The sequence below is a fragment of the Pocillopora verrucosa genome, chromosome 3 (genome assembly GCF_036669915.1).
Source record: "Pocillopora verrucosa isolate sample1 chromosome 3, ASM3666991v2, whole genome shotgun sequence".
Lineage (NCBI taxonomy): Eukaryota > Metazoa > Cnidaria > Anthozoa > Scleractinia > Pocilloporidae > Pocillopora > Pocillopora verrucosa.
Window position 1 is genome coordinate 15,909,215 of NC_089314.1, and position 27,422 is coordinate 15,936,636.

The following is a 27,422-nucleotide window of genomic DNA, read 5'->3' on the forward strand; positions in this document are numbered from 1 at the left end:
CATTGTAGACAATTGAAGAGCGACGCGATGTTTACAGAAAGTTTATTGGCGACAGTTTTATCTGTATTTATCGCTATTTTAGCTGTGGTGATTGTAATATTGTTCGGTAAGTTTGATGGTGTAATGATCTTGTCGCGATCTTCGAGCGCGGAGAAGCCTGGTTCGGTGTTCTACCTGCATGTGGCTTGAACATAGGCTGTTGCAAACCACTTGAATTTTGAATCGATGTACCCTGTCTTAATAATTCTTCTATTTCCCTAAAATCATATTTGTATTCAAAGCCACATTTAGGTTTAATAATCTCAGTTACAAGCATAATCAAAATAGTAACAACTTTGACCTGAGGCTGAAATGTTTGTTTACATATCAGGGTTCTTTCAAAAGAGTACTAACTGTATTTCATTTTTAAATCTGGAAAAATACCCTTTTACTTCACTGGAAGTGCAATATCATAATAGTTTTTGCCCCTGACAGAACACGTATTGCAAACTTGGAATTATTCCTGGAGGTCAGGAATATGTAAAATTTAAGCAGGGTAAAACTGTGTGATCGCACTCACCCACTCCCCCTATCACATAGGACTCTCTATCAACAGCAAGTTCAACTGACCCTATAACTCCCAGATCAAAAAGTTTAATTCTCCTTACTGTTGGCCTTACAATTCTTATAATGTTAGTCCAGAGAATTTAGTATTACATCAACTAATTATCCCCAAAATGATATTTTTCTTTATTATCATCACTTATCTGGTTGATATTGTATTGATATTGTAGGGAGAAATTCTGTCTTGGTCACTCATGGGAGTTGAAGGGTTAAGTAGATACTCTCACAATCAGTTGGTGAAGATTTGATTATTAGTTTCATGCATGATAGAGAGTAATTGAAAGATGGGGCCAGGTTTTGCCATTTTAGCACTTGCCAACTGGTTGTAGGATTATGTAGCCTATTGGAGAAGAAACACTCAAAAGGAACTAAGAAAGTCTAATGGATGTCAAAATTGATGGAAAAGATTCATGGGGAGTACAACTAGGTAAACTTGAAAAGCATAAAATAACTACCCTTAATGGCTTACACATTAACTGAATTGACACATTTTTTGCCTTTTAAAAAGAGCTAACTTTATTTAACAGGATGGTTTTTCGTTTGGAAGATGTTCCTTATTAGATTTTCCTTCATCCGGGAGTTAGTCTATGGCAGCAGCAATGGATCAGCAGGAAAAACAAAAAGTGATATCCCACCTACTCCCTTGAGAAGATCATCACGCATAAGAGATCTGAGAGCAAGAAAATCCTAAGATACACAGTCACTTCAACCTATATCACTACAACACATGTCTGAATCCATGTATTATAACAATGTTCCCAGGTCATATTTTGTTTCTGTAAAATAGCTTGTACACCAGCAAAAGACAAACTCCCTCCACCTGCACAGTGCATGTTATGAATCAAATTGTACTGAATTGTGGGCATTTTAGTTAACCAGCACATAAACAGAACTGAACTGATATGGACTGAGATACATTGTGCGAGATGTCAGTACCTCAATACTCAATGGATGTATACAAGATCTTGGACAACAGAAAGTTCCAAGAAAAATAGATCAGAAAATAACACTGACCAAGATGTTCCTGGTACAACTCTATTCATGCGACTTTGTCTCTTTCTGTAATGCATATTACTTTGAATTGACAGGAGTATGTAATGGATGTTGGAAATGGTTGTTAGTCACTCAATTATAGTTTCAGTCTATGGGTTTGCAAAGGAACCTAAAGTGGCAGTTAGCCCATAGTGTGTGTTTTCATGTTAGTTTGGTGGATTACTTGAATGATCTTAGAGTCTGTATTAATGAGAGCTGAGGGAGCTTGAAATGGGAGATGTAACAATAATTTCTGTAATTTTTTTCAACTTCTTAAAAGTTGGAAATTTTTGTCTATTTATTTTTCCCATTTGGCATCTAAGTATGATGCAGACTAAATACCAAACACTGAAATGTGATACAAGTTTGCATTTTGCTCATTTTCCAATATGTAAAAGGGGAATGCATATTAGGATGTGTGAAAGATAAAAAAATTTCTCATGTTTCAGTCTTTCAAGGTCCTATGTCCCAACACAGAACAAAGATTTGATTTTTGTCATTCTTTTGAGTCCAGTTATCATTCATTCCCCCTCAAAATAAACTTTGGGGCTCAGGCTTGTCATCATTTTCTAAGCAGTGCTTGGTTGTTGTTAATGCACATCAAGATACACATCCTGAATCCAGATTTCTCCCTCTTTTGGCATCACTCAGAGACAACTTACACACAGAAAGATATTTTTGGAAGCTGGTCATTGGTTATCTTGGAAGTACCTTTTGTTATTCTGAGAGTCAGGTTGCTGTCTCTGACATTTTACATGAGAATGCCTAAGAGCAGCTGAAACAATCATTAGCTTCAAAGTGATTTAGATAGGGAACAGAAGGGAATTTTTAATATTGTGCCACCTTCAATCACTAAAAAAAATGATGGTTTCTGTCAAGTGCTAGAAATAAAAGTGTGTCACTGTATGTCATAGGCAATGCAAAATTGCCATAAAATAGCACAGACAAACTACTGAAAGTTCTTTAAAAAGTTTGCCAATGTATGGTGCCTGAAATCAGCACACACATAGATGTTTTGTGTTCCATTAATTTCTTTAGAACAGGGAGAAAATGGTGGTACAGGTTCATTCACTGAATTTGAAGTGCTTATGTTACAGTTTTACAAAGCAAGAAACAAGCTATGATAAAGTTTTTGATCACCAACTTTCTGTGCCTTTTCTCTCTCCATGAAAAACTTGTTAACTCCTTTACCTGGCCATGGCTGGCAAAGCTCCCTCTGTGTTTTGTTGGGAGACAACACTACTTTTTTAAATTCAATAATTCTTGACATGTTCCACAGTATATATATGGCTACGGTGGTGATCACATTTTTCTCTTTCCTTGTCTCATATCTCTCTCTCTTTCAAACTGCCTTTCATCAGTTCTTTGAAGAAATGCTTGCTTCTCTAAATACCTACAGAGAAATAGGTGAAAAATTGTATAAAAAACAGGTACCATAGGTTTGGTTGCATATTTTTTAACTCAGGGGCCAATGGAGTTCACTTGAATCGCTTTTAAGAAAAAAACAAAATCCTAGTAATTAGTGGGTAATCAGCTTAATGTATTCAAAGCATGACATTATTTTTAGACTGACGAGCACCAAAGTTATGTTACTAATCTAAATAAACTGGAAGGCCCAGTGGTCAGGTGGTTGGCACATTTGATTACTGATTGACAGTTCTACATTAAAGCCCTCACTGGGGTGCTAAGTTGTATTATTGCATAAGACACTATTGAATATAGCTCTCACATTACATCTCTTCCCTTGGGAGTATAAGTGAATACTGCTAAACTATTTGGGAAAAGTGAAAAAAGGAAACCTAGCCAGGGTACCCTGAGATGAATTGGCATCCTGTCCAGGGTAGACTAGCAATACTCCTAGGTGTAGTCAATAACTATCATGGAAACCAATACAAGTTGCAGTAGAATGGGCCACATTCTTTGTGTGTAGACCTCACTTTACCTCTAAGTTAGGATAGTTCTTTTTAGGTGAAGAAATAACCAAAATATAATGTACAGACCCGTCTTTGTTATAATTCTGAAGCTCTTGGTGAATTCCTTCATGATCTTTAAATGATTCCCAATCCAGCTTTGATTTTTCCTTAAAATAACCAAAATTTTGTGTTTCATTGACCTCCCTATATGTAATGCCTTTCTTTTAAAATATGGAATGGTTTACTTCAATTACATCAATCAATGTTTTTCTTATTTTTAAAAACTAGCACCAACTCTAACTCATTTTGTGATGTGGAAAATATATATTAAGAGAATAAGAGAAAATCAAAAATTATTATCATGCACTACATCATATGAGGCTCACAAGAAAATTGGTATATCAACATTTCATAATTACTTCACCAAGAGAAGTTTGTTTGCTTATATCACTAGTTATAACCCACCCATTAATTTTTGCACAATTTTATTGGCTACTTTATGTCACATGGTGTAAAATTGCCGAACAGGTATCATGCAATAACAATGGCTTTTCTCCTGGCAGTTTTTGCACAGGATGAAAATCAATGCACAGGTTATGAAATGAATAAACCCATCTCTGGCTTGCTGATATGTTGGCTGATAATGTCCTTGGTCCTCAAAAGATCACATTTGCCCTCAAAGCCAAATATTCATTTCTCAGACAATATCTCATCAGCCTGAAGGGGTATATTTACCAAATAATGACTAGGCCACAATCAAGCAATCAATAAGTTCCCAAAACACTCATCACATATTAACACTTACCAGAGTACTCATTTTTGGCTTCTTTGAGATTTGACCTAAAACACTGCTAAGACCTCCTTTTCTTTTAAATCTGAAATAAACCAGTTGATAAAGTTACTTGTATGAACTGGCCCAAACTTACAGCTTGATATGCAATAAACACATTTCAGCTTTCTTGTCTGACATATTTTTCTTAAATAAAACTGTTTCTTACATTAATGGCTACTCTTAAGAAGTTACCCTAAAGAGCCCAAATCTTTAACAGCAGGTTTCACTTCTGTTTTCTTGACTTCTTCTTTCTTGATATTTTTTGCTTCAGCAGAATTGGCATCTACAGTCTTGGTGACACTAAAATACAAAATTTGCTACTTGAAAGGAATAATTAGACATTGCTAAATACAGGTTTAGCTATATTGAGCCACAAAAGGGTTGGGCGTCGTCAATTAACTTCTGTAGAAATATTTTATAATCCTATGTGGTACCATAATTTCCAGCTGATTGGCTGCATGTAATCAGTTAAATCATCAGTAAACAACTACTGCCATGTGTGGGAGGGTGGGAGGTCCAGGTTATGTGACAATTTTAAATCTACGTTACAACACTTTTACAGTGATTAATGTTTGATACAATCACTTATCAAATATCTTTTCCACAAGACAAAACAAACACTCCTTGCACACCTTAAAGAAAAAATGAAAACAGGGAACTGGATTTTCCTCTACAAGTATTTTACATGCATCTCAAATATGAAAAGTAAACCAATCTACTTATTTGAATCTTAGGTCTTTAATGCCTAGGAATGGACAGATGCTGAATAACATCTGCTTTTGAACATTTGCAATACAGATCAAACCCCTACTATCAACTTTTCCAGGAGCCTTTTTATCCTTTTTTATGGTTTATTGGGTTAATACATGGCAGGGAACAACAGGGTTTTAAATAATTTCTTGAATTTTTCACTAACTTGGATGGAATACCTACACTACAGCTTCACCAGCAAAGTCGTATGTTCTTGTGATAGACACTTTTTCATCTGAGCTGCCAGATGGCTACATCATAAATGTACAAAAAGATATTTAACATGTAAAGAAAAAGAATTTGACTGTGGGCAATATGTACCGTAATTTCCGGTCGTTTACCCGCGGGTAATCTGTTGATTTTGCATTAAACGCGCGCCACTGCGGGTAATAGGGAGGTGCGGGTTATGTGACAATTTTAAAATCCAGTGGTAGTTGAATTGAAAAAAAATATCACCAACATGCGTTTCCACCTCTCAAGTAAATTTTATTGTGTTAATAGTGCCGAAAGCGGCACGAAAACATGATGCCGACTCGAGTTTATTTCACGCATAATTAGTTGCGCGACGAACAAATTATTATCGGCACGCGTGAAAACAAAACCTTGAGGGTGACAAAAATTATCCATAGATATCCGGTGCATCAGTAACAAATTTCCATTTAACAATAGCTTGAGCTAAAGATAATTTTCCCGTTTTAAGGGACTTGTTAGGCCCAATAGAACCGGAGATATCGATTTTTCAAAAATCGCCGACAGTACTTTATAATTCAAGTTTTAATACTCACCCAGCTTTTTTTCAACAAATCAACATGGCGCTGAACGATCGCTCGCACAAAATGTGGCCACAAATTCGCATTCTGTCAAGTATGAAACGTTGAGATTTGGGCATGGGCCGCTAGTGTTTTTACTGTATAATCTTATCAATAAAGTACATGCTAATATTGACACAGAATTGTGCACGCGTCTGAATTTCTTTGACCTTTTAACTCGACAAAGACGCTTTCAAGTTTTCGAAAGTTGGATCAGACAACTTTTAAAAGACTGAAATGTATCACCTTTATGTCACGTTTTCGCCACCAAAAAGTTGAATAACAACGTGCGGGTTATCCACCAGTGCGGGTAATCTGTTGACTTTTTTTTTCGCCGTATGCAATAATCGGCCGGTGCGGGTAATCGGCCGTGCGGGTAAACGACCGGAAATTACGGTATTAAAAAAAATGGTTGATTTAGCTACCCACACTAGGTTGGTCAAGGCATGTTATCCAATTATCTAGTATACATGTATGTATAGAGTTAACCCAAGGTCATAATCGTATCTCTTAAACTACCTCATATGCAAAATGTACAGTCATATTGTTTGTAAAAAATAAATCCAGACAAAAAATATTACGAGCTTCTGATTGGCTGAAAATTAGTGCATTTTTCATGTAACACTAGCAAAAAGTTATGACACAAGTGCAAATTACAAATAGTGTGTGCACTATCAAAATTTTGTCTGTCTTGACTATCTGTGATGCTTTTCATAAAAATTATTAAAAAGTAATGATACCATGATCTCTTGTGCAATTTGGTATAAACAACCACTTGAACATTTTTCAAAGACTATAAACTGCACTGCCAGACATGCTCCCACAAATTTATGTGCCATAAAATTAACACTGACTATTAAATGTAAATCAGGAGAATTATTTGAATAGTTTACACAATTTTAAATCATGCACCTTTGAAGATTTTGATGGTAACATTCCAGTATCCCTTTTGAAAGCAGCCCACATATCTTCCTGTTTCCCTTTCTTGGCAGCATCTTCTTGCTGTTGTTTAGCCAAAATTTCTTGTTCTTTGTCTTCATCAACATTGTCATCATTATCATCTGACTCACTATCACCATGTTGTCTAATTAAGGAAAAAATATTGTAGCTGGAAAGAATTGTAACTTAATAATTCTAAAAAGTTGATAAATACAACAAAAAAAGTTACAGCAGTTACTGCAACAGTTGAATTGAGTATCTTTTTATCATTGTACAAATGGACCAGCAAGAAAGGACAAGATGAAAAAGAAAAAACAAGAACCACGAAAAAAGAGACAGAACTGAAACCACTGGACCACAGATAAAAATGATCTCTTTTTCACATGTCTGAAGTACACTACTTTTAAAGTGATGAATTTACCTTCCCAGGATTTTCAACTGTTTAGATAAGGTTTTAATGTACAAATTCATTTGTATACAGAAAAGTTTCCTCTCCTTACAGGGTTTCCATTGAGAAATTTGGTAGCTCACAAATTAACAGTGTAAATTAACAAGAGAATACTCTATACATCTAAAAAAGAAGTTGCAACCCAGGCCATCAAAATATAGTTGGGGGAATACAGTGCAGTACACCATATCCTACCCTTAGTACTGAACATCTCAAGCCTTCTGTAAACTTGTAATTTATTATGCCTATAGTGTCATTTCTCTATATAGATATTGGGCCTCATATTCATTTAAATTAAAATGAATGCTCCTTGCACCCCAAGAACACTACTGAGGAAAACTGTCACAATATTTTATGATCTAGCCAGACTACATTCAGCTTTCATTGAATACTTCCAGACCAATTCATTTCCTTTCACTTTTCTTACCCTGATGTTTTGTTAGCACCCTTTCTCACTCTGTTCTTTTTATTATCTTCATCTCCACTATACTCTTCATCACTATTCTGTTCTTCTCATAGAAACAACAATATGATCAATAATCAATGAATACATTGTGTGTTTTTTGGATAAAATGTATTGCTGACAGTAGTTACCTAGTTTGCAAAACAGAACTCCTGGTTTCAGACATAAAACCCACTTACTGGTAAGACTTTGTGATAAGGGCCAATTATGAATAAATCAAGCTGGAAGTTTGGACCCATGTGATCTGAGAGCTACAGTAATTCCCCCTACTGATGATGTTGTATCTTGTTCTGATGATTACTATGGCAACAAGTACTAATGTACCAACTGAAATGAAATTACTGTTTGACTACTGAATGATGTAAAAGTACCGTTAGTAAGATGATTGTAAGAGGTTTAAAAGCTAGTTCAATGATCATTGAATAAAGACAGAATATAGAAAGCAATGGAAGAGTGAGTGTCTCCTTACTGAGCCACGCATATATTTGTGGGTGAGTTGTGAGAATTGCTGTATCCAAACAACGATGATGTAAACAAATGATGAAAAAGTACTTTTAGCAAGTAAGAGGATTTTAATAGGTTTAAAAGCTAGTAGATCATTGAATAAAGGCAGAATATAGAAATTAATGAAAGAGTGAGTGTCTCCTGACTGAGCCTCACATATGTTTGTGGGTCTAGCTGTCATGGGAATTGTTGTTCTATCCAAACAACAAACTACAAGTAGTTTATAACATGCCTGACGAAAATAAGTGGCTGTGCATTTAAATTGTGAAGAGAATTTCAATACTGATCAGACTCAGAGTGGAAGAGTTATCATTAATGCCGATCAAAGCAGACTTTACTTTGTTTTTCCATCTCCATCCCTCAATGAATAAATCTTCAGCACCTCGTAGACAAGAAAAAGTACAATCCTTTCTCAAAGAAAAACAGATTAAAAACATTTTTGGGTGATAACGTCTAACACAATTATTCGAAAAGTGGAGATCGTAATTTTAAACGGAAAATAGCGAAATTGATAACGATTCGAGTTGACTTTGGGCCACTCTAAAATTAATAATGCAATGAATGTCACACAACTTGATTGTGACCTGAAGTACTTTATCCTATCTGTGTACAAACTTTTCCTTTCTTTGTATTTCTCAAGAAAACTATTGCTTTGCCTTTACGAATCAAAAAAAATGCTAACCTGGTACATAATCCTCGTCTTCACTGCTATCAGCAGCACTGTGATCTGTGTCCGACATTTTCAAACGTCTTTCTACACGAAGTTTGTGGTGTAAGACATGCCATGGTGTCGTGAGCGCGAAAGTCAGCGGATGAACGCTCCCGCTAAGGAAAAAAATCGATAAATCACCGGTAAATGACATGACGTTTTTAAAGCGCTCTGTTTCCCTTTTGTTTCCTCTTGTTTTTATTATGTGCGTGTGTGTAGGCGAGTATCTCACTTATTTTTCTTTTCCTGTTTAGGTGCACTTCGTAGTTTTCAAGTCCGCATTCGTTTGAGAAGGAAACAGTCCCTATTTAAGCAAAAAAATTCAAGAAATAAATGTTTAAAGGAGAAAGGAAAAGGGGCCTAATCCGAGTTCTACGAACATGTGGCGCTTATGATTTGCAGTCCTCATGAGGAAGATCACGCGCGCTGCCCGATAAAATCTATCGAGGTTAAGGTTAGACGGTTAAGAATATATGAAGGTCATATAAGGTGAAAGTAATGATGAAGGTCTGCACTGGGAGCTGGTCATGATGGTGGTTCTAAATAAACCCGTGAAGTGATGAATAGACGGTTAAGAATATATGAAGGTCATATATTTGAACTGCGGATAAAGACATGAATGAAAGTGATCTTCGCAGTGATGTGCACTACTTAAGCAGTAGTGAAAATAAGGCCTGAAAAAAAGTCAGGCCTGTACGGGATTTGAACCCATGACCTCTGCGATACCGGTGCAGCGCTCTACCAACTGAGCTAACAAGCCAACTGGGAGCTGGTCATGATGTTGGTTCTAAATAAACCCGTGAAGTGATGAATAGACGGTTAAGAATATATGAAGGTCATATATTTGAACTGCGGATAAAGACATGAATGAAAGTCAAATCCCGTACAGGCCTGACTTTTTTTCAGGCCTTATTTTCACTACTGCCTAAGTAGTGCACATCACTGCGAAGATCACTTTAAAGACATGAATGAAAGTCAAATCCCGTACAGGCCTGACTTTTTTTCAGGCCTTATTTTCACTACTGCCTAAGTAGTGCACATCACTGCGAAGATCACTTTCATTCATGTCTTTATCCGCAGTTCAAATATATGACCTTTATATATTCTTAACCGTCTATTCATCACTTCACGGGTTTATTTAGAACCACCATCATGACCAGCTCCCAGTTGGCTTGTTAGCTCAGTTGGTAGAGCGCTGCACCGGTATCGCAGAGGTCATGGGTTCAAATCCCGTACAGGCCTGACTTTTTTTCAGGCCTTATTTTCACTACTGCCTAAGTAGTGCACATCACTGCGAAGATCACTTTCATTCATGAGGTTAAGGTTGTTGAACTTTGAATGGGACAGATACGAAATGCACTTCTGATTTTCCCCTTTTCTTCATGTACATATGCACCCCCCCCCTTGATTACCATGCATGGACTCTCTGTCTACTGCAAGGAATGAATGAGACCCAGTGTGGCTATCAAAGTCCTCTAATCACAGTATTCAGCGTTGACCTGCTAACATTTAGCCATATAAAATCACCAATCACAGAACGGACTTTTTGATTCTTCTGAAATAATGATAACCCTTCCCTTTCGCAGTGGATAACAAACGCAAACCTCCGCGCCAAACTAACGTTATTATTGGTGCTAAGGAGAATTTACCGGGGAAGAAGGTCTGGAGGCATGTATAGAGTAGAGCGAACCATGTTGCGAAAGGGTCTGAAAGGATAGCATGTTGTTTTCGTCCACGTAAAGCAAGTTGATGCACAGAAGCCGAAGAATTTTGGGATTCGCCTCCGCAGAGTGCTGAAACAAGTTTATCGTGACATTTCGATCTCGCAAGATGGTATCTCCGCCATGGACTCGTTCGTCATTTACACATTCGACCGTATAGCCGCAGGAGTGTGCTAGACTCTTGTGCCGCTATCCCTGGTGACAATCTATTTCACAAGGATCGAATTACTACAGGGGGAGGAGTGTGTATTTTATTTAGATCTCAAAGTGCCATGTAAACTCCAAGAATCTTGTAATCAAGCTGAAGTCGAATCAATTTGGATATCAACGAGGCCGCATAGTTTACCAAGGAAAATTACATCAATTGTCTTAGGTGTGATATGCCATTCTTCTGGGAACCGTGAACCTGAGAATGTGATTTTGCGGCAACACATTCAAAGAAATCTTGACATGCTATTATCTGACGAGCCAAATGCCCTGGTTATAATTACCGGCGACTTTAATCATCACACGACAGGATTTAAATCAAAAGATATATCTCAAGCCAACCATCTTAAGCAGCTTGTAACTTTCAAAACTAGAGACTCGGGTACGCTGGACTGGTTTCTTACAAATAGACCAAAGTTGTTCAGTGTTTCGCAATTGCCCAAAGTCGCATCCTCTGATCATTATACCATCTTGGCCAGGCCAATGTTATCATCCAGACACAAACCGGTCATCAAAATAGAGTCACGTGATATGCGCGACACCGCATGGCGTGCGCTGGGGCGCTGGATGACCGAGAAGACTGGTACTCGGTTCCTAATGCTGAGTCTTATCAAGACAAGTTCAGGCTGTTGATAATGGAACTTACTTCTGCTGTGGATTCCTTCCTTCCACGAAAAATAGTTAAGAGACACCCAACTGACCGTCCCTGGATCTCTAAAAACCTGAAATCCTGGATTCGCAAAAGACAATCTGCATTTCTCAGACATGGAAAGGACTCTGCGAATTACAAATTTTAGAGGAACAAGGTCCAGTGCGAGGTCAAAAAAACCAAAAATTAATACTATCATGATAAATTTGCTCAAGCGGAATCCACTAATTCCAGTAAGTGGTGGAGGCAAATAAAGTCACTCACAGGCCAAGACATCCAGTAGGAGTGGTCCATCAGTTTCTTAGGGATACCATGAATACCAAATTACTTGCAAACAAGATCAATGACCTTTTTGTAAGTCTTACAGACCATTTCACAGCTTTGACCCGTGATTCTCCCCCAAGCCTGGTACCACAGGAACTTTTTGTCTCCAACCAGGAAGTGTTCCGATCCTGCCGTTCAGCATGAATCCTTTTCAGGAAATTTCACACCTGACGTTTTCCGCTGGTTTCTTTCTATTAGCGTGACCTTCTAACCTGAGAAAGGGGTTTTCGTCCATGATAGAAGTAAAGAGCCTCCTTACAAAATATTCGTCATTAGGACTTTTTCCTTTAAATTTCTCATAGATTCAAGTGGGCAACAACCAGCGACCATCTCTATGGTGTTGGCTAAATTCTCTACTGCTATGACTATTTTAATGAAAACTTTAAATTCGTGGACATGAGCGTGACGTTTAATTATAACTAAGAAAGGGTTTCAATTTCCTGAACAGCCATCTTGGTACAAATCAAGTCGTGTGCCATCAAGCACAAGCTCATGCTTCGTGTCTTGAAAGAGGAATGCTTTTTCCCTCCTCTCGACCCTAATCAGCTTAAAAGTTCAATTCCGCTCCATGTTTTGCCTGATTTCAGAAAAGTTGACTCCTTCTTTAGCCCAACTTGGCAGGTCTGTCTTAAATTCCCAGTCTGGCCCCTAAGATAAACACAATGCATAGGTAAGAAGAGAAACCTTACTTAGTTGATTTCTAGCGGTATACACGTACATCCGAACCAAGAAGCAACACTGAAGTTAAAAGCAAATTTCGAGACTAATTCAAATCCAAGCTACCTGCAGTTTTCGCCCAAGTACGACCCAAATAGATTTGAAAGAACAAGATATGAAAAAAAACAAACAAACAAAATGATGCAACATTCGATTCACGAAAATGACGATCTCTTTCGCAAATGAAACCCCAATATCAAGGAGAAAGACAGAATCCTGAAGTGCTTTTAGTCCTCCATAAAAAAAAAAACTTTAGTAACAAAAAAGGCTAGCAGGTGATTAGGCGCATTCTAGTGAGTCACCTTGTAAGAGAGAGCATGTAAACACATGGTGAGTTCATCAGAAGTTGGATCTCTCCTCTGTATCTGGCATTCACTACAGTCTTTGTCATAATACAGTTCTGTGTTTTTCTCTTCTGTTTCTTTACAAGACTGGGATTCCCCAGGGACAATATCTTTATATCCGGTGCAGACTGGCTTCAATGATTCATTTTCAACGATAGTGACTGCTTCGTGTTTCACATTGGTCGAGTTTTGTTGATGTTGACGCGAGAGGTCATCTTCACGAAAGGTTCCGCTCTCAGTGTTTACAATGTTTGGAGATTTAGAAAGCTCGGCTATCACCTATAGTACCAAGAAAAACAATACTATGAAATTAGAGGCCATTTGTGATGTGAAAAAAGCACAAGAACTGTTGAATTACGTTCCTGAATTTCTATCCCAGCAGAATTGTACTACCAATGGAAATCACGAGAAAAAGTTGGAAAAAAATGTCCTCGCAAATTGCGCCAATCCAAGGAACTCATCATCAAGCACTCGAAAAGACCTTTTTCACACACTGGTAATTTCTATTAATTCCATGATGAAGTTCATCTATTCAGTCATAGATCACTGACGTTAAAATGCACTACGAGCCGTAGGCGAGGGTGTCACTGATGTCCTTACTACATAGGACGTCTTAGAAGTAACAAAATAAAACCGAGTACTGTAGCATTGAACAGGAACCTGCTTGTTTTACATATACATTAAAAGGAAAAAACTTTATCGAAGATGATGCCATCCATATGTCTGTCTTTCAATGGGTCATACACTAAGTAAATATTCAGTATACTTTATATATCAAACGAAGGATTGACCTAAAAAAAGGTAGTTGTTACCTGCTGGACCAGGTGGTCTGACACCCCACCCTTACCCCTGTGGGGTCCCCACGACTGATGGTTGTATATTGGATCATTTACAATTGGATAACCAAGCCACTGAAGATGAACACGGATTTGATGCATCCTGCCTGTATGTGGAACACCTAACAACAACAACAAATACTCTTTCCGTAACATTTATGAAAAAAAAAGGAGTGGGGGACTATAAACATGTAGTTAGTGGTGCAGTCAAGTGAGTTGGTGAATGCCCATATCTTCCCAGAACTAACCTTCACAACACATCAAAGCGTTTACAGCCCATTTAACTTGAATTAATTGTAGGATTTAGTAGAAACGAGCCATCGCAACCAGGCTTTTTAGAGATTAACTCCTTCAGCGTGATAACAGTTAAGAGAGGAAGTCGATTTGCCAAGGGCAAAAACAGTTTTTACTAAACAAAAGAAAATCCTCACCAACCAAAATTTAATAGAAGTAAATTTGAAGTTGTGAAATTAACTTATCAATTTTCTGGGTTGTTTAATCAATACCGGTGGGTAACAAGTCTGTTTACTAATAGGCTATTTGGCTGTAACTGAACTATAAACACTCGGGTTCTGAGTAATTTTGTATTGATGACGATATTCAATTCAAAGAAAATTTTTATAGTAGCTTTTATTCCTATTCTATAAATGAAGAGGTAAATGAACTTTTGAACAGTTCAGCTCTTAGAAAAAACTTAATACATTACTTGGTAAATTTGCACAAGTGTTACTTACTTTTCACAATACTTGTCTTTCCGTCATAGGTAAGCCTTTTGAAAACAGTTTTACACGGCTTGCCCTCATTTTTACTCACTCGACACACACCAATCTTGTGTGAAACAACTTTTATTGGCTCCTCACATAGGACTTCCTCACTGAAAACACAACGTGAACGTTTAAAATTTCTCTGTCTAAGCAATCACTTAACCTTAACAATTGATGATATGAGGTGAAAAATGACCTTTCTATTTGAATATCAATTGAGAACTTACACTGTTTTAAGATCCATGTATTGGTACATGGAGTTACACTCTGAAGCTGAATATGACGTAAAGAATGATGCAGAAATAACCTTGGGCTAGAAAAGGGCATGTGATATCAGATCTCCCTGTTGCAGTTCACTTCTCTTACACTTCCCCTTCAGACTTTCTATTGCTTTTTTCAGCCAGGCAGTGCATCCCTCCTCTCAGAAGATATTTCCTTCCTACTCCCTAAGCTTTTGCTCCTCCCCTCTTTCAAAGAGAAATTTGCTCCAGAGATCATATAATTTTTAACTGTGCTAATAAAAAAAATTCATCAAAAATTTCCTTACAACTTTGTTCTAAGGTTTGAAAGTGTGTCCAGGCCATAAGAAAATTGTCTTCATATGTGTTAAAAATTCAACTTTGGATGCCACCAATTTGACTAGAGCATATTATTGAGTCTTCTTTCAAATGAAGATGCAGTTCTGTATAAATGTGTAGAAGACTAGGTCTTGAATCAAACAATGCCTCTCTTCATTAAAAAAGAAAGCACATCACCTTGGAAATTCTCCTTGCACTCTACTTATGTATTCCTTCTCTATTTGTCTGTCTCTCACTTGACTCTCAAGCTCTTGAGCCTTTGACAGTGTTCTGTCAAACCACAACAAAGATTGTATGGTGATTTTTTTTTGCATAATCATGATAATTATTACAAGAAAATACAAAGATATATATATACGTATATATATTAAAAATGTGGCTCTTATCACTTTTCAATATAAGAATCAAAACTTCTGCATTACATTTCAATAAGTTGATAACACATTTCTGCATTCAAGCAACTGGCCATTCATTGTTAAAATGGCAAGAGCACTCTCTTCTCCAAGACCTTGATCACATGAGATCACATAATTTCAACTTAATACCTGCATCCTTTCAACTTATAATAAGGAAATGCACAGACTTTTTGGTTAAAAACCAAAAAACCCTGCTTGTGAGCCTGGGCCACAGGATACAATCCCCCTCCCCTTTGTAAAAATGCCCTAAATGGCATTCTTCCAAAGAACCCCTCTTGTGAAATCTTATTGCAGTAATGTTGCAAATAGTTTATTTAATCAACATTAGAAAAGAAAGTTGTCAATCAGTTCGATTACACGGTCAATGTTAATCAATAATTTTCATTTTCACATCATTACATTTATTGGTAAGAGATCATCCCACTGTCTTCTTCTTGTTCTCTATTTAATGCAAAGTAGTTCTATTAAGGGAAATAGCTGGCCAAAGGGGGAAGGGGGACTTACCACCCCAATTTTATAGCATACACTCTAAGTTATCAGGATCTAAAATTAGTATGGGCACAGACCTTGCAAACATCAAAATTCCTGAAGTGAGACGGTCAATACGGTGGATTGCTGTGAGAAAGGAAGCAAAGTAACATTGGAAACAGTTATAATCTTCACATAAACAGTTGTCATTGCATTTCTTAATGTCAGAATGTGCTAACTACAAAATATAATAAAACAACCCACAAACCGACTACATCATTATGGTAAAAACTTACTAAAAAGATTTTTCAATCCAAACTCCTTTCCAAGAAGGAACACAACAGTGTTGTGCCTGTATCTTCCACAGGGATGTACCTTGGGATCATATTAGCAATGTAAGGTCAAATGGTTAAGTTTTATTAATTGCCTCCATGGATCTAAGCATTTTATAACTGTGAAATATATATAAGTAATTCAGCCTATTCAAGGTAACTGTTATTATTTATACCTTGTTAAAGGGAAGTAATGCTTGTCTTAACCAATGCATTTGAAATTAATGCCAATTCATTCAATCATTCTTTCATATGGGAAATTTAAGAAAAATGTCCTCAAATTCAAACATAGAGGAAATTGTACACAAACAAACACAAAAAATAGTTCTTTGAGTCAAGAGAAACAGAATTGATTTCTGAAGATCATTATAAATTCCCTGACATGAACAATATTCCTGGAATTTTTCCTTAACCCACACATGTAGTTGTGGAGGGAAGCATGCACAGTCTCACCACTTTAAACATCCTTTATACTGATAAAACACCTGCTTTTTTAAAGCACACTACACAAAATACAAAGACCAAAATACAAAGAAAGAAAGTGTCAAGAATTGGGGGCCAAACATTTGAAATAAAAGTTGCGGAATACAATGAGCCACTTTAACAGTGATTATGAAATTTAGAAAATGAAGATTGATGCAACATAAATCATTGTAAAATTTTCAAATTCAGGAGCATATATTGTAGTTTCTATATAACAATTAAGCATATCAACATGGGTTGTCTGTAATCTGTAGGATATCTACTTTATAAAGTAAACAAAGTTTCCCTGTGGTTCTCCATAAGTTTATCTAAAAATAAAACAAATTTTTCCACAAAAGAGAATTTATTCACACCGGAATTGAAGAGGGTTTATCAAGAACAACAACTTCATCTGTTAAAGCAATTATCTTTAAAGGATTCCCTGTCACAGGAGGTTCATGTCTGTTGAAAATAAAAATCATTATGAGTATTCAATCAATAGACAAACAGATATAGAATTATGAGAATCAAAATTCATAGGAAACAGAGAGGAATAAAGTGAAAAAAGTAAGGACGCAAAAATCAAACCTGTGGACTTTGTTGCAAATCACATCATTGTCTTTAAGAATTTTACTTTGAAGTGTTATTTCACCGTTCACTGCAGGAAGACAGTGGAAAAATGTGTGTTATATAAAACTTAAAAGGTTTGTAGAACATATGAGCAGACACTGAAAATGGATTAGAGACCCCAGCTTCCCCCATTTATTTCCTCTACTAGCCAATCACCTTCATCATAAGCTACTGTACACTGTACAGTTCAGTGTGCCTAAAAGGTTCCTATAGCAAACAAATACATGTTGTTTTAAATGGCAAAACTGTTGATAGTAAATGTCCCCTTGATGAAACTGTCCCTTTCCCTCTTACATATATGATATTTACTAGAGTTGTGGTAAATTTTGACCAGTTGTCAATGAAATAGTAGTAACTATTACTTTGTTATTACTAACAACAGACTTCAAAAGAGAAATAAATGACTTCAAACCTGTTATTTTTCCAGCTTTTATTGCCTTCTCCTGTTAGAAAAAATTGATAAAAGTACATTTATTCAAAGGCTAATGTGATCTCTCTTCTGCTTCTCTTTAATGATAATCTAGTTTAAAGAAAGCCCTAGAAATACATGAACAAAATGTAAAACACAGGAACACTGTAAATGTGCAAAAGAGAAAGGAATAAATAATCAAAAGAACAAAGCTACAGCATTAAATTATGATTCCAAAAAACAACTCAGTAATCCTAAAATTGTTTTTCAAAGAGAGTTATGTTTCAGTTGAAATGAAGGGAGTATGTGTATGTCTAAACTGAATCCTTGCAATTTTTGTAAAGGATGCTAGAGTGTTGGTAACAAGAATTATCAGAGTGTTCAAGCCACACACAGACAATTAAGGAGGGATGATATAGACTGTAGTCTTACAGGAGACAAGGAATCACTGAGAAAATTAATTACCAGTAATTGCCACTCAATGATCAAAATATGTATTGTGGGCTCACTGAGATTGTACCATTGTTACTGACACTGGTTTTAAAAGAGGTGCATCCAATATTCAATACTCACATAGTATTCCTGTGTTTCAGAACGAAATTCTTCTTTAAACACATCAATCAAGCTACGGCCTACCCAGCGTCCCTTGCAGAAGGTAGTGAAAGTGAAATAATAAGGATAGACACATCGCAAACCTAAAACACACAAAGTAAAGGCAATAACTCCAGAGATTAATATCTACAACAGAAAAATTTGGTCTACAGATTCAAAGCCCAGGTTATATACATCTAGATCCAAAGAAACACCTAATAGTATTACTGACGGTGTGATCATTAAATCAAACTATGGAAAAAGTTTAAGAGGAGTCCTGAACATACATGTAATATCCACATTCCAACAAAATAGATTCCAAACAATAGTATTCAAATAATAATTCCTAATTTGTCTCTAAATTTGTGGCATCAAGAGCTATTTCTTTCATGATTTTCACAACAGTCTTGTTTTCAAGATGCAGTTTATCCACTGGTGCAAGTAATCTGACCACTCTGTTTCACCTAGTGTTTAAAATTCATTTAAATTTCCACCCCCCTGCACCAAAATTGTGTTCAAATGCCAACAACTAAAAAAAACTCTTCCCTATTAAACAAATTCTCCTTTTCAGAACCTTAGGAAATGTATATAGAACAGAATAGAGAATATGCATACTGATGTTAAGGTGAAATGGGTTAATAGTCAATTTTTCATGTAAAAGGCAAAATCACAAACTGTGACTTTCCACACAATAACCAAGACCTTGGCATAGACCTTTTTCTCTGAGTCTATGGCTCATGAAAGTGAACTATTCACCTTAAAAGGCCTCCATATCAAAAGATAAAACACATGTATTCTGATAGAAAGACTTGACGATTCCTTTCAAATTCCCCACCTCTCAGGCACAGACAACAGTCAAATACCCATGGGTTGCTGAAAGGGAAGTTAAAACTTTCAACTGATTGAGACATCAACGGCCAGAAACAACAGTAAGCCCTCCATTGCATAATCAGTCAAGACTGTATTTAATACTCACCATTTCTTACAAAACATGTGGTTTCAAGGAATATTTCTTTATCAAATCCTGCACTCTTGGTGTTTTTTTCAACTTTGATAGCTTTCTAAATTAAAGAAAGTGACCAGAAAATAATACGGCTATACATACTACACTGTCAAAATCAATGAGAAAATGGAGAGATTATTCAATTGTAAATCAACTGAATTAACAAGGTGAATGTGCTTCAAACCAAGTTAAGAATAATCAATCATGTTGCAGCTAGAAATGAATCCAATATGTATTGAACACCTCCTCCTTTAACTTGAATGTCATAAGGGGGGAGAAAAAAGCCAAATAAAGGACTTAAGACCTTTGGTTTATGCTTTTGAGTCTAAATTTTGCCAAAACAGAATTAAAGTTGATCAGCCCCTGCCAAATATTGCATCTGCAAAAGAAAAATCATGACTGCAAATAAAATTCAAACTTTATGGAAAATATAACCAAATTTAAGAATACAAAGTCACTGACTGTTATTATACAAAGTACATCAATGCATAATCATAAAACCATACCCTCTGGCATTGGAGCCTGAATCAAAATACAGTGAGCCAGATAATTCAAATTCACAGAAAAATTGTTTTTAAAAACCCATTACCCCACTGTTTGTAACTTTCCTTGCCTGAGTAGCCTGGGATTAATATAAATAATCTTTTAACTGTTTGAAAATTTTTAGAAGCTCCATACTTCCAGGTGACAAAGAAAACGGGATGTGGAGTCAGTTCTTCTTGACTCAGAGACACATACTTAGGTAAACAAACAGCTCTTACAGGGTTCTCCCTAGTTTCCAGCACAACAGGTGAGGGACCTTTTCAAACCAGTAAAGCACATTTGCAGCTTCAGGTGACTGATCATTCTCAACTTTGTCATTTTCTGAAGCATACAGTACATTGTGCCTGTCAAAAATTTTCCAGCAAAAAATCAATAATGTGAACAATACACCTTTAGGTTCAGAGGTTGAACAAAACAAAGTAAAATTTTGTTTAAAAGCATTATGTTTGACTATGCCCTTTCCAAACTGCTTATGATGTAAACTGGTCTCCCTTCAATTTCAGGTCATATCTTTGGCATCACTTACATGGTATACTGCTGGAAAATCAGCAGTGTCAGCTACGAATTGCATCGCTATGAAATCAAATCACATTGAATAGCTGAATTCGTTTTCTAATCGTCTCAAATTCAGAACTTTTACAGTGCTGAGAGATTTTCTTTCGAGGCTTCTTTCAAACCATTGTCTGAAACACATTTCAAGTAGAATTACATGATGAAGACTAGCTTTTTCCCTACGTGTTTGTTATACAGCCGGCAATTGTAGAGCTGTCAAGGCGGTTATTTCTGGCAATTGGCTGGATGTGCCAGAATATGTTTTCCATCGCTAGTACGTAACCTTTGTTTTGTTTACCCCTAAAATTCTTGTAAAGCTTAGCAGCCACTCTTCGTGACCTCTTGTTACTGGACAGAAACTAAACGACACCACATTTGCACGTGTAGAGAACTGACAAATGTCATGAGATTTAGCAGAAAGCCCGCGAAAAATCACTCTTGCTTCGAAATTCGAAAGGTAACAGTCAGTGTTAGCTAACTAGAGCACACGTAGATCTATAATAGTGCATACGGTTGGCTTGTTTACACTTTCTTACCAGATTAGCTCACCATAAATGCGTATTTTTTTAGGGTTCTGAGCGTTTGCAGGCGGTAATAAGTGCTCTTGCAAGCGGTAAATTTTACCAGTTACCGCCTGATAAGGAGAACCCTGCCGCTGGCTCTTACTCAAAAAAAAGATGGTAATCTTAACATAATCTATCTCAGGCTATCTACTGACAATATTTATCGTTTTTTTTTCCATATCAATGATATCTATGTCCACATGTATGTATGTATAAGATTTAAGTAAAGCAGACCTTTCTTTGTTTCTTTGTAACTTGTTTTGCTTTCCTTTTACCGGCCCGCTTGCTTTCAGCAACATTTACTTCGTTGCACAACTTTCCCTCAACGTCCGCCATGTTGGTTTTACCAAAACATATATGTCTATGGGGCACAAAATGTCCCAGTCCAAATGAGCCTTGTTCCCAGGATAATTTCTCAATCGTTGGGCCGATAGGTCTGGGATTGAGATAAGCGGGATTCGTATGTAGCACATTCGTATGTTCATGTAAGTGATACACGAAAAGTACAGAGAACGAATGAGTCAAAATGGCCGAGATAGATGAGGTGGAACAGGGTCAGCGTATTCTTGTTATTTGGTCAGGAATTGCTCCTCCGAAGAAAATAGAAGAGCTCGTGGTTCATTTAAACTCATCAGTTGGATCTACGGGTATTGTTGCCGTCGAGAATGAGGAAAGACTGAAGTTATGTAAGTATTTTAAGATGTTCTGATGAGTCATAATGATTCCCTAGTTATTCGATATTATCGTCAAACGATTTCGGCCGATTTATTTCTCGATAGGTGGGGTTTTGGATTTCAAAAGAACCACGCCTAGAAATTCACTTTGATATGATGTGCGATCTTCTGTTAAATGAGACATTTTATATCAAGACATGAATCGCAATGGGATCGCCTCTAATTATTACGTAGGGTGTCAGGTTGTGTCGCCCCATTGCCTTGTCGCCCCAGGTTATGTCGCCCCAACCGAAGTTACTTCGCCCCAACATCGGAGTTGTGTCGCCCCAACATCGTGGTTGTGTCGCCCCAACATCAAAGTTGCGTCGCCCCAACGCGTAACTTCGCTTATCAAGTAAAAGTTTGTAAGATTCTCCGATCGATTTACGCGAACGATCGACTAATAAACATGACACTGCTGTAAGATTTATCGATCGATCGAAGGAAAAGTTTGTAAGATTATTAGGATGTAACTCGAGCGAGCGGCTTGTAAAAAGTAACTTCACGTGAACGATCGACTTTATATAACATAAACATAACACTGCTGTAAGATTTTAATATCGATGGATCGAAGGAAAAGTTTGTAAGATTATTACGATGTAACTCGATGTAACTTGAGCGAGCGGCTTGTAAAAAGTAACTTCGCTTATGAAATAAAAGTTTGTAATCTATTCATCGATCGATTAACTTAAACGACTTATGGAATACAACGCGCGGATAACACAAACGTGTTAAAATTTTGCAATAAAATAGTACCCAAATCTCCTCGGCAGTTAGAGCACGTAAACGAGTCTACGTTTATTGAGTAAGCATGAAAAAAATTCATGGAAAAGAAACAATTAAGGATCTGTCTGAATTTCTCGGGTTAGCCATGAAGGACAATCGAATAAAATTACCCACGTAATAATCAATAAAGAATGTTATCAGCAGCCCGCGGGGAACTGGGTACTATAATCCTATCGCTATCGGTCGAGGCTCCAACTTTACGCTTGTTTTTGATTGCCCTTTCCTTTAGCTCTACTAAAGCACCTTTTGATATAAAAACACGAATGAAAGGTTAGTTAATGTTACACAACTTCATTGTAAGCATGCTTTACATCAAACTATTGAAATAAAATCCTGAATTGAGCCGAAATGTTCGAAGTAGATTTATCATCTTCGCAGTACACAGTTGCATTTTGAAAGAACGGCAAGCTAAGTCAGCTAAAGTTAATACAGCAGTGTTATGTTTATGTTTAAGTCGATCGTTCGCGTGAAGTTACTTTTCACAAGCCGCTCGATCGAGTTATATCGTAATAACCTTACAAACTTTTCCTTCGTTCGATCGATAAAGCCTACAGCAGTGTTATGTTTATGTTATATAAAGTCGATCGTTCGCGTTAAGTTGCTTTTTACAAGCCGCTCGCTCGAGTTACATCGTAATAATCTTACAAACTTTTCCTTCGATCGATCGATAAATCTTACAGCAGTGTCATGTTTACAAGCCGCTCGCTCGAGTTACATCGTAATAATCTTACAAACTTTTCCTTCGATCGATCGATAAATCTTACAGCAGTGTCATGTTTATAAGTCGATCGTTCGCGTAAATCGATCGGAGAATCTTTGATGTTGGGGCGACACAACCACGATGTTGGGGCGACACAACTCCGATGTTGGGGCGACGTAACTTCAGTTGGGGCGACATAACCTGGGGCGACAAGGCAATGGGGCGACACAACCTACATTCATTACGTAGTATGACCTGAAGTTAAATATAGAGAAAATAGTTAGTAATTCAAATACTAGTTATTGAGTACTTGATGAGATTAAATCATGAGCCGTCAAGATGGCTATAATTAATGGAGTAACATCAGAATATTGAATAAAGACTACCCAATGTTAATTTCTGTCAATCTACATTGTAGATTAATTGATTTGTTACAGAGGGCACTCAGTCATGTGGGTGGTTATCTTCTCTTGAGGACAAAATGTATTGATGAGATAAGTTTTAATTCCTCTTTTAAGTTTTTTCTCAAGATACTAGCATGAATGGATACTATGAAGTCAACACAAGTCCAAAAACTAATATTCAATGAAACTGAGAGGCCGTTAGCTTGGCACAGTTTTGATTACTTGTTTACTGGCCTGGTGTATTCTAACAGCATTTTAACAATGTTCAAAATGATTTTTTCCTTTAGCATCTCATCCAGAATCTTCATTTGATGTTGTTTTATCTGGGATGATGTTTCCTTCCTTCCTGGTTCATGGCCTGGACACTCTGGCAGAAATTGCTAGAATTTTAAAGCCCAGTGGAAAGTTAACTCTTGCAGAGCCGGCAGGTATGTTTATGCTGTGGATATGGTCAAGGAACTTAACTTGGTGCAATGGTGCTTATCTTGACCACTTGCTAATGGTGTATTTAATGAAATATTCCTTCAGGTTGACAGGGGATCTCTCATTGTTGTATGTTTTGAAGCCTCTATGCTAAGAATATGTCTTATGATTACAAGAAAAGTTTTATGTACATTGCTAGCATAATAAATTGAATTACAAAAATGATTTGATTTTAAGTATTATTCTTACACAACTTTACCCTGTAACATTAAAACTAACAATGTATTCTGGGATTTGGTGCATGGATACTCTGTTGAAAACGTAATTTGCATTTGTATAACTTTTGGAAAAGAAAAGGTCTTTTTATCCCTAAATGTTTAATCTTTCACATCAGGAACAAGTGGAGATCTGAGGCCTTCTGAAAAACTAATATCTGCACTGAAACTTTCTGGATTTGTTGATATTTCAGTCGTAAGTACTGTAAATGCTTTCAATTTTAACAATAAAGTTCCTCACAGTTGGGTGTTATGACTTCCTTTTGGACTTTTTACTTTTTTATTTTTTTTCAAAATGAATGGATATAAACAAAGAAAGCAGTATAGAGGTTTCGTGTGTTGAGTCTCATTTCCCATTTCCCTTGCTCTATCATGGTTTAGATCTGGTTTCAAATAGCTAGGAGGAGGTTCATCCAGTAATTTTATTTACATATCAAAACAACTTTCATCTACAGCCAAAAGAACTGAATTTGAGTGTAGATGAGAGCACTGCTTTCAAGGAGAAATTTGGAGATGGGAAAGTCATTCAGGTAAGTCAAGTGCCCTATGTATAGTTTGTATTGTGGTATGTTTCACTTATTTTTCTCAAAGGAAACAGAAACAGAGTGTATGCTTAGCCAGTTTCTTTAATTATTGGTTTGTTGATAAATATCTTAGGATGTATCTGATTTTATTTTAGATCTCTGCTTTCAAACCAAGTTTTGATGTAGGAGCTAGTTCACAACTTCCACTTTCTTTCAGATCAAAGGCTGGTCAGTATTCAGATTCAATATTTGCTGTTGTGCACATTTCTCTTTAGTTGAAAATTTAAACTAAGGAAAAATTTTTAATCAAAACTTAGATTGTTACCTTGGTTAATTTGAAAGTAATTGTGGGAATTAAAAAATAACATGATTTTGCTCTTACTGGTGACAATTTCATCATATGTCCCTGATATCTGTTCACTCATCATCTCCTTCCTGTGTTTGTGTGGCTGTATTTATTTCCCTACTTTCCACTTTTGTCCAGTTTTAACTAATCATGAAACAGAGAGGTTTCTTAACACTGTCGTTGTTATCATTCTAAAGTTTGTCAGGTGCTTTGCATAAGATTAGGCAAATTTCTTTAATTGCATGTTTTTGTTCCAATTTTGTCCTCTGTAATTTGACTATTTATTTAACAGCTTTGAAGCCAAAGGTCAAAGATGAAAATGTGACCAAGATTTGGACTTTATCAGCACAAGATATTGATGATGAAGAGATAGTAAGTTATTCATATAGCATTTGAGGATGTGTCTTTGTTATTAAAATTAATTATCTGAAAATGGTTCCAATTTGTCAAATATCATTGTTCTTTCATTCACTGGTTTCTGGATAAATGTGTCTCCGTGAATTGTGGTTGTCATCATAATTTTATTCCTTTCATAGGATATTCTTGATTCAGACACTCTTCTTGATGAGGAAGATTTAAGAAAACCAGATCCTGCATCACTTAAAAGTGTGTTTTACTCCTTCTTATGTGTAGGGTGAATAATATATATTGCATATTACTTTTTAAAAAATGTGTGAAAATACTTATTGTTACCAGTCTTACTGGATAATTGATGATCAGTGATGTTCACTACAGGACGCTGTGTTTGGATTTTTGTTTAGAGGGTAGAGCAGAGGTATTTGAATTGAGCTGCTTGCTTATGACTTTGCATTACAGGTGATTGTGGTACAAATAAGGCAGGCAAGAAAAAAGCTTGCAAGAATTGGTATGTTGCATGGTATCTCTCAAATATTTTTAAGTAATGTGTTTTTAGAAAAGGGCTCAAGAATGATTCTCAATGACAATAACAAGGGAATTTTGGGGGGCTGAAGGACTCATTATGGTAATTACCAAAAGTATAAACCTGAAAACATGACTAATACAAAGTTTTTACATTTCTTTAAACCTTTTCCTTTGGTCACTGTTGCATCAATTGACAAAATATCAGGGGTCCTTTTTTTTTTGTACTTTTTATGAATGAAAGTCCCAAAGGCATGTTGTTCATCACAACTGTACTTACCATCTGCCTCACAGTGGTTTGGTCTTGTTCACTTGCAGCACATGCGGTTTGGCTGAGGAACTTGAACAAGGAAAGACGCCAGCAAAGAAAACTGTGACATCATCATGTGGGAGTGTGAGTCCTCCCTTTTTGGAAAATGGAAAGCACTGACTAACATAAATTTCTCCTGGTTTCCACCCCATTTTCCCACGTCGCCTTCTAGTTAAAAAAACAGTCTTAAAATGGGGTCATATTCATTCTTATACAAATAAGTCTGTAAGGAAATGTTTAATAATATTTTGTGGTTATTGGCTTGAGTCACACAAACATAAGTTCATGTTGGGGTTAGACTAACAGGTGATTGTGCAAGAGAAGTCACATTTGGACCCTTAACACGTCTACAATAAGAATTTAGGGCGCTAGTGCATTGGAGATTTTAGGGAGACTGGAAATGAGTGGTAGTGCAGTGTTTGAATGAGTATCCTCATCTGACTAATTCCTGGTTCAGATTCAATGGTACACAGTGATATCTTTTATCAAAGATAATGAATGAGGCCTTAGTGTGGTGTCTTTCTCTTTGTTTTAATAGTGCTACTTGGGAGATGCCTTCCGCTGTGCTAGTTGCCCTTACTTAGGAATGCCGGCCTTTAAACCAGGAGAAAAGGTTGCACTTACAAGTCGACAGTTAAAAGGAGATGTGCAGTAAAAACTACTTCCGCAACTGAATCTGCAGAATCTCTTCAGATGCGAAACGCATCCTCATTACACTTTGTAGTCTTACAGGGTGGCTCTTTAAAGTTGATGCATATGGGTACTTTGATTCTCGGATGGCGGACTTCGTCAGTTGATGTAGCTGTGAGATTACTGTTACGTTTGTACTATAGACTTAAAGCAATTTTAAAATACAATTTCCATTTCGTATGACGGTTTAAAGAGTGGTACCACTACTCAATGAAGAAATATATTACTTATCTTTCGCATTGCTTCAGTTGAGCAAGAAAC

At 36.6% G+C, this 27,422-nt stretch overlaps 3 protein-coding genes across 4 annotated transcripts; 1 reads left to right on the forward strand and 2 right to left on the reverse strand.

The window, feature by feature from the left end:
* Nucleotides 1-1,151: 1,151 nt before the first annotated feature.
* Nucleotides 1,152-10,810, reverse strand: LOC131790834 (craniofacial development protein 1-like). The gene is made up of 9 exons (XM_059108089.2): nucleotides 10,652-10,810; nucleotides 8,976-9,118; nucleotides 7,754-7,835; nucleotides 6,852-7,023; nucleotides 5,314-5,381; nucleotides 4,573-4,680; nucleotides 4,354-4,423; nucleotides 3,636-3,715; nucleotides 1,152-3,028 (listed from the first exon to the last, which is right to left on the reverse strand). The coding sequence occupies exons 1-9, from the start codon at nucleotides 10,693-10,695 to the stop codon at nucleotides 2,938-2,940; spliced, it is 858 nt and encodes a 285-aa protein (XP_058964072.2). The 5' UTR covers nucleotides 10,696-10,810; the 3' UTR covers nucleotides 1,152-2,937.
* Nucleotides 10,811-11,266: 456 nt separating this feature from the next.
* On the reverse strand, nucleotides 11,267-21,489 carry LOC131790831 (pseudouridylate synthase RPUSD2). 2 transcript variants are annotated; one of them, XM_059108086.2, is made up of 13 exons: nucleotides 21,346-21,489; nucleotides 19,427-19,511; nucleotides 18,433-18,554; nucleotides 17,863-17,893; nucleotides 17,409-17,478; nucleotides 17,195-17,282; nucleotides 16,323-16,401; nucleotides 16,125-16,173; nucleotides 15,320-15,412; nucleotides 14,535-14,674; nucleotides 13,777-13,922; nucleotides 12,923-13,243; nucleotides 11,267-12,551 (listed from the first exon to the last, which is right to left on the reverse strand). In XM_059108086.2, the coding sequence occupies exons 1-13, from the start codon at nucleotides 21,445-21,447 to the stop codon at nucleotides 12,459-12,461; spliced, it is 1,419 nt and encodes a 472-aa protein (XP_058964069.2). In that variant the 5' UTR covers nucleotides 21,448-21,489; the 3' UTR covers nucleotides 11,267-12,458. The 2 variants fall into 2 exon arrangements, with proteins under 2 accessions (XP_058964069.2, XP_058964070.2); XM_059108087.2 differs by having other exon boundaries at nucleotides 11,288-12,551; nucleotides 18,433-18,504; nucleotides 21,346-21,398.
* A 100-nt stretch (nucleotides 21,490-21,589) lies between these two features.
* LOC131790832 (anamorsin homolog) lies at nucleotides 21,590-27,422 on the forward strand. The gene is made up of 10 exons (XM_059108088.2): nucleotides 21,590-21,797; nucleotides 24,002-24,142; nucleotides 24,532-24,608; nucleotides 24,868-24,942; nucleotides 25,092-25,164; nucleotides 25,575-25,654; nucleotides 25,819-25,888; nucleotides 26,099-26,147; nucleotides 26,480-26,555; nucleotides 27,010-27,422. The coding sequence occupies exons 1-10, from the start codon at nucleotides 21,638-21,640 to the stop codon at nucleotides 27,124-27,126; spliced, it is 918 nt and encodes a 305-aa protein (XP_058964071.1). The 5' UTR covers nucleotides 21,590-21,637; the 3' UTR covers nucleotides 27,127-27,422.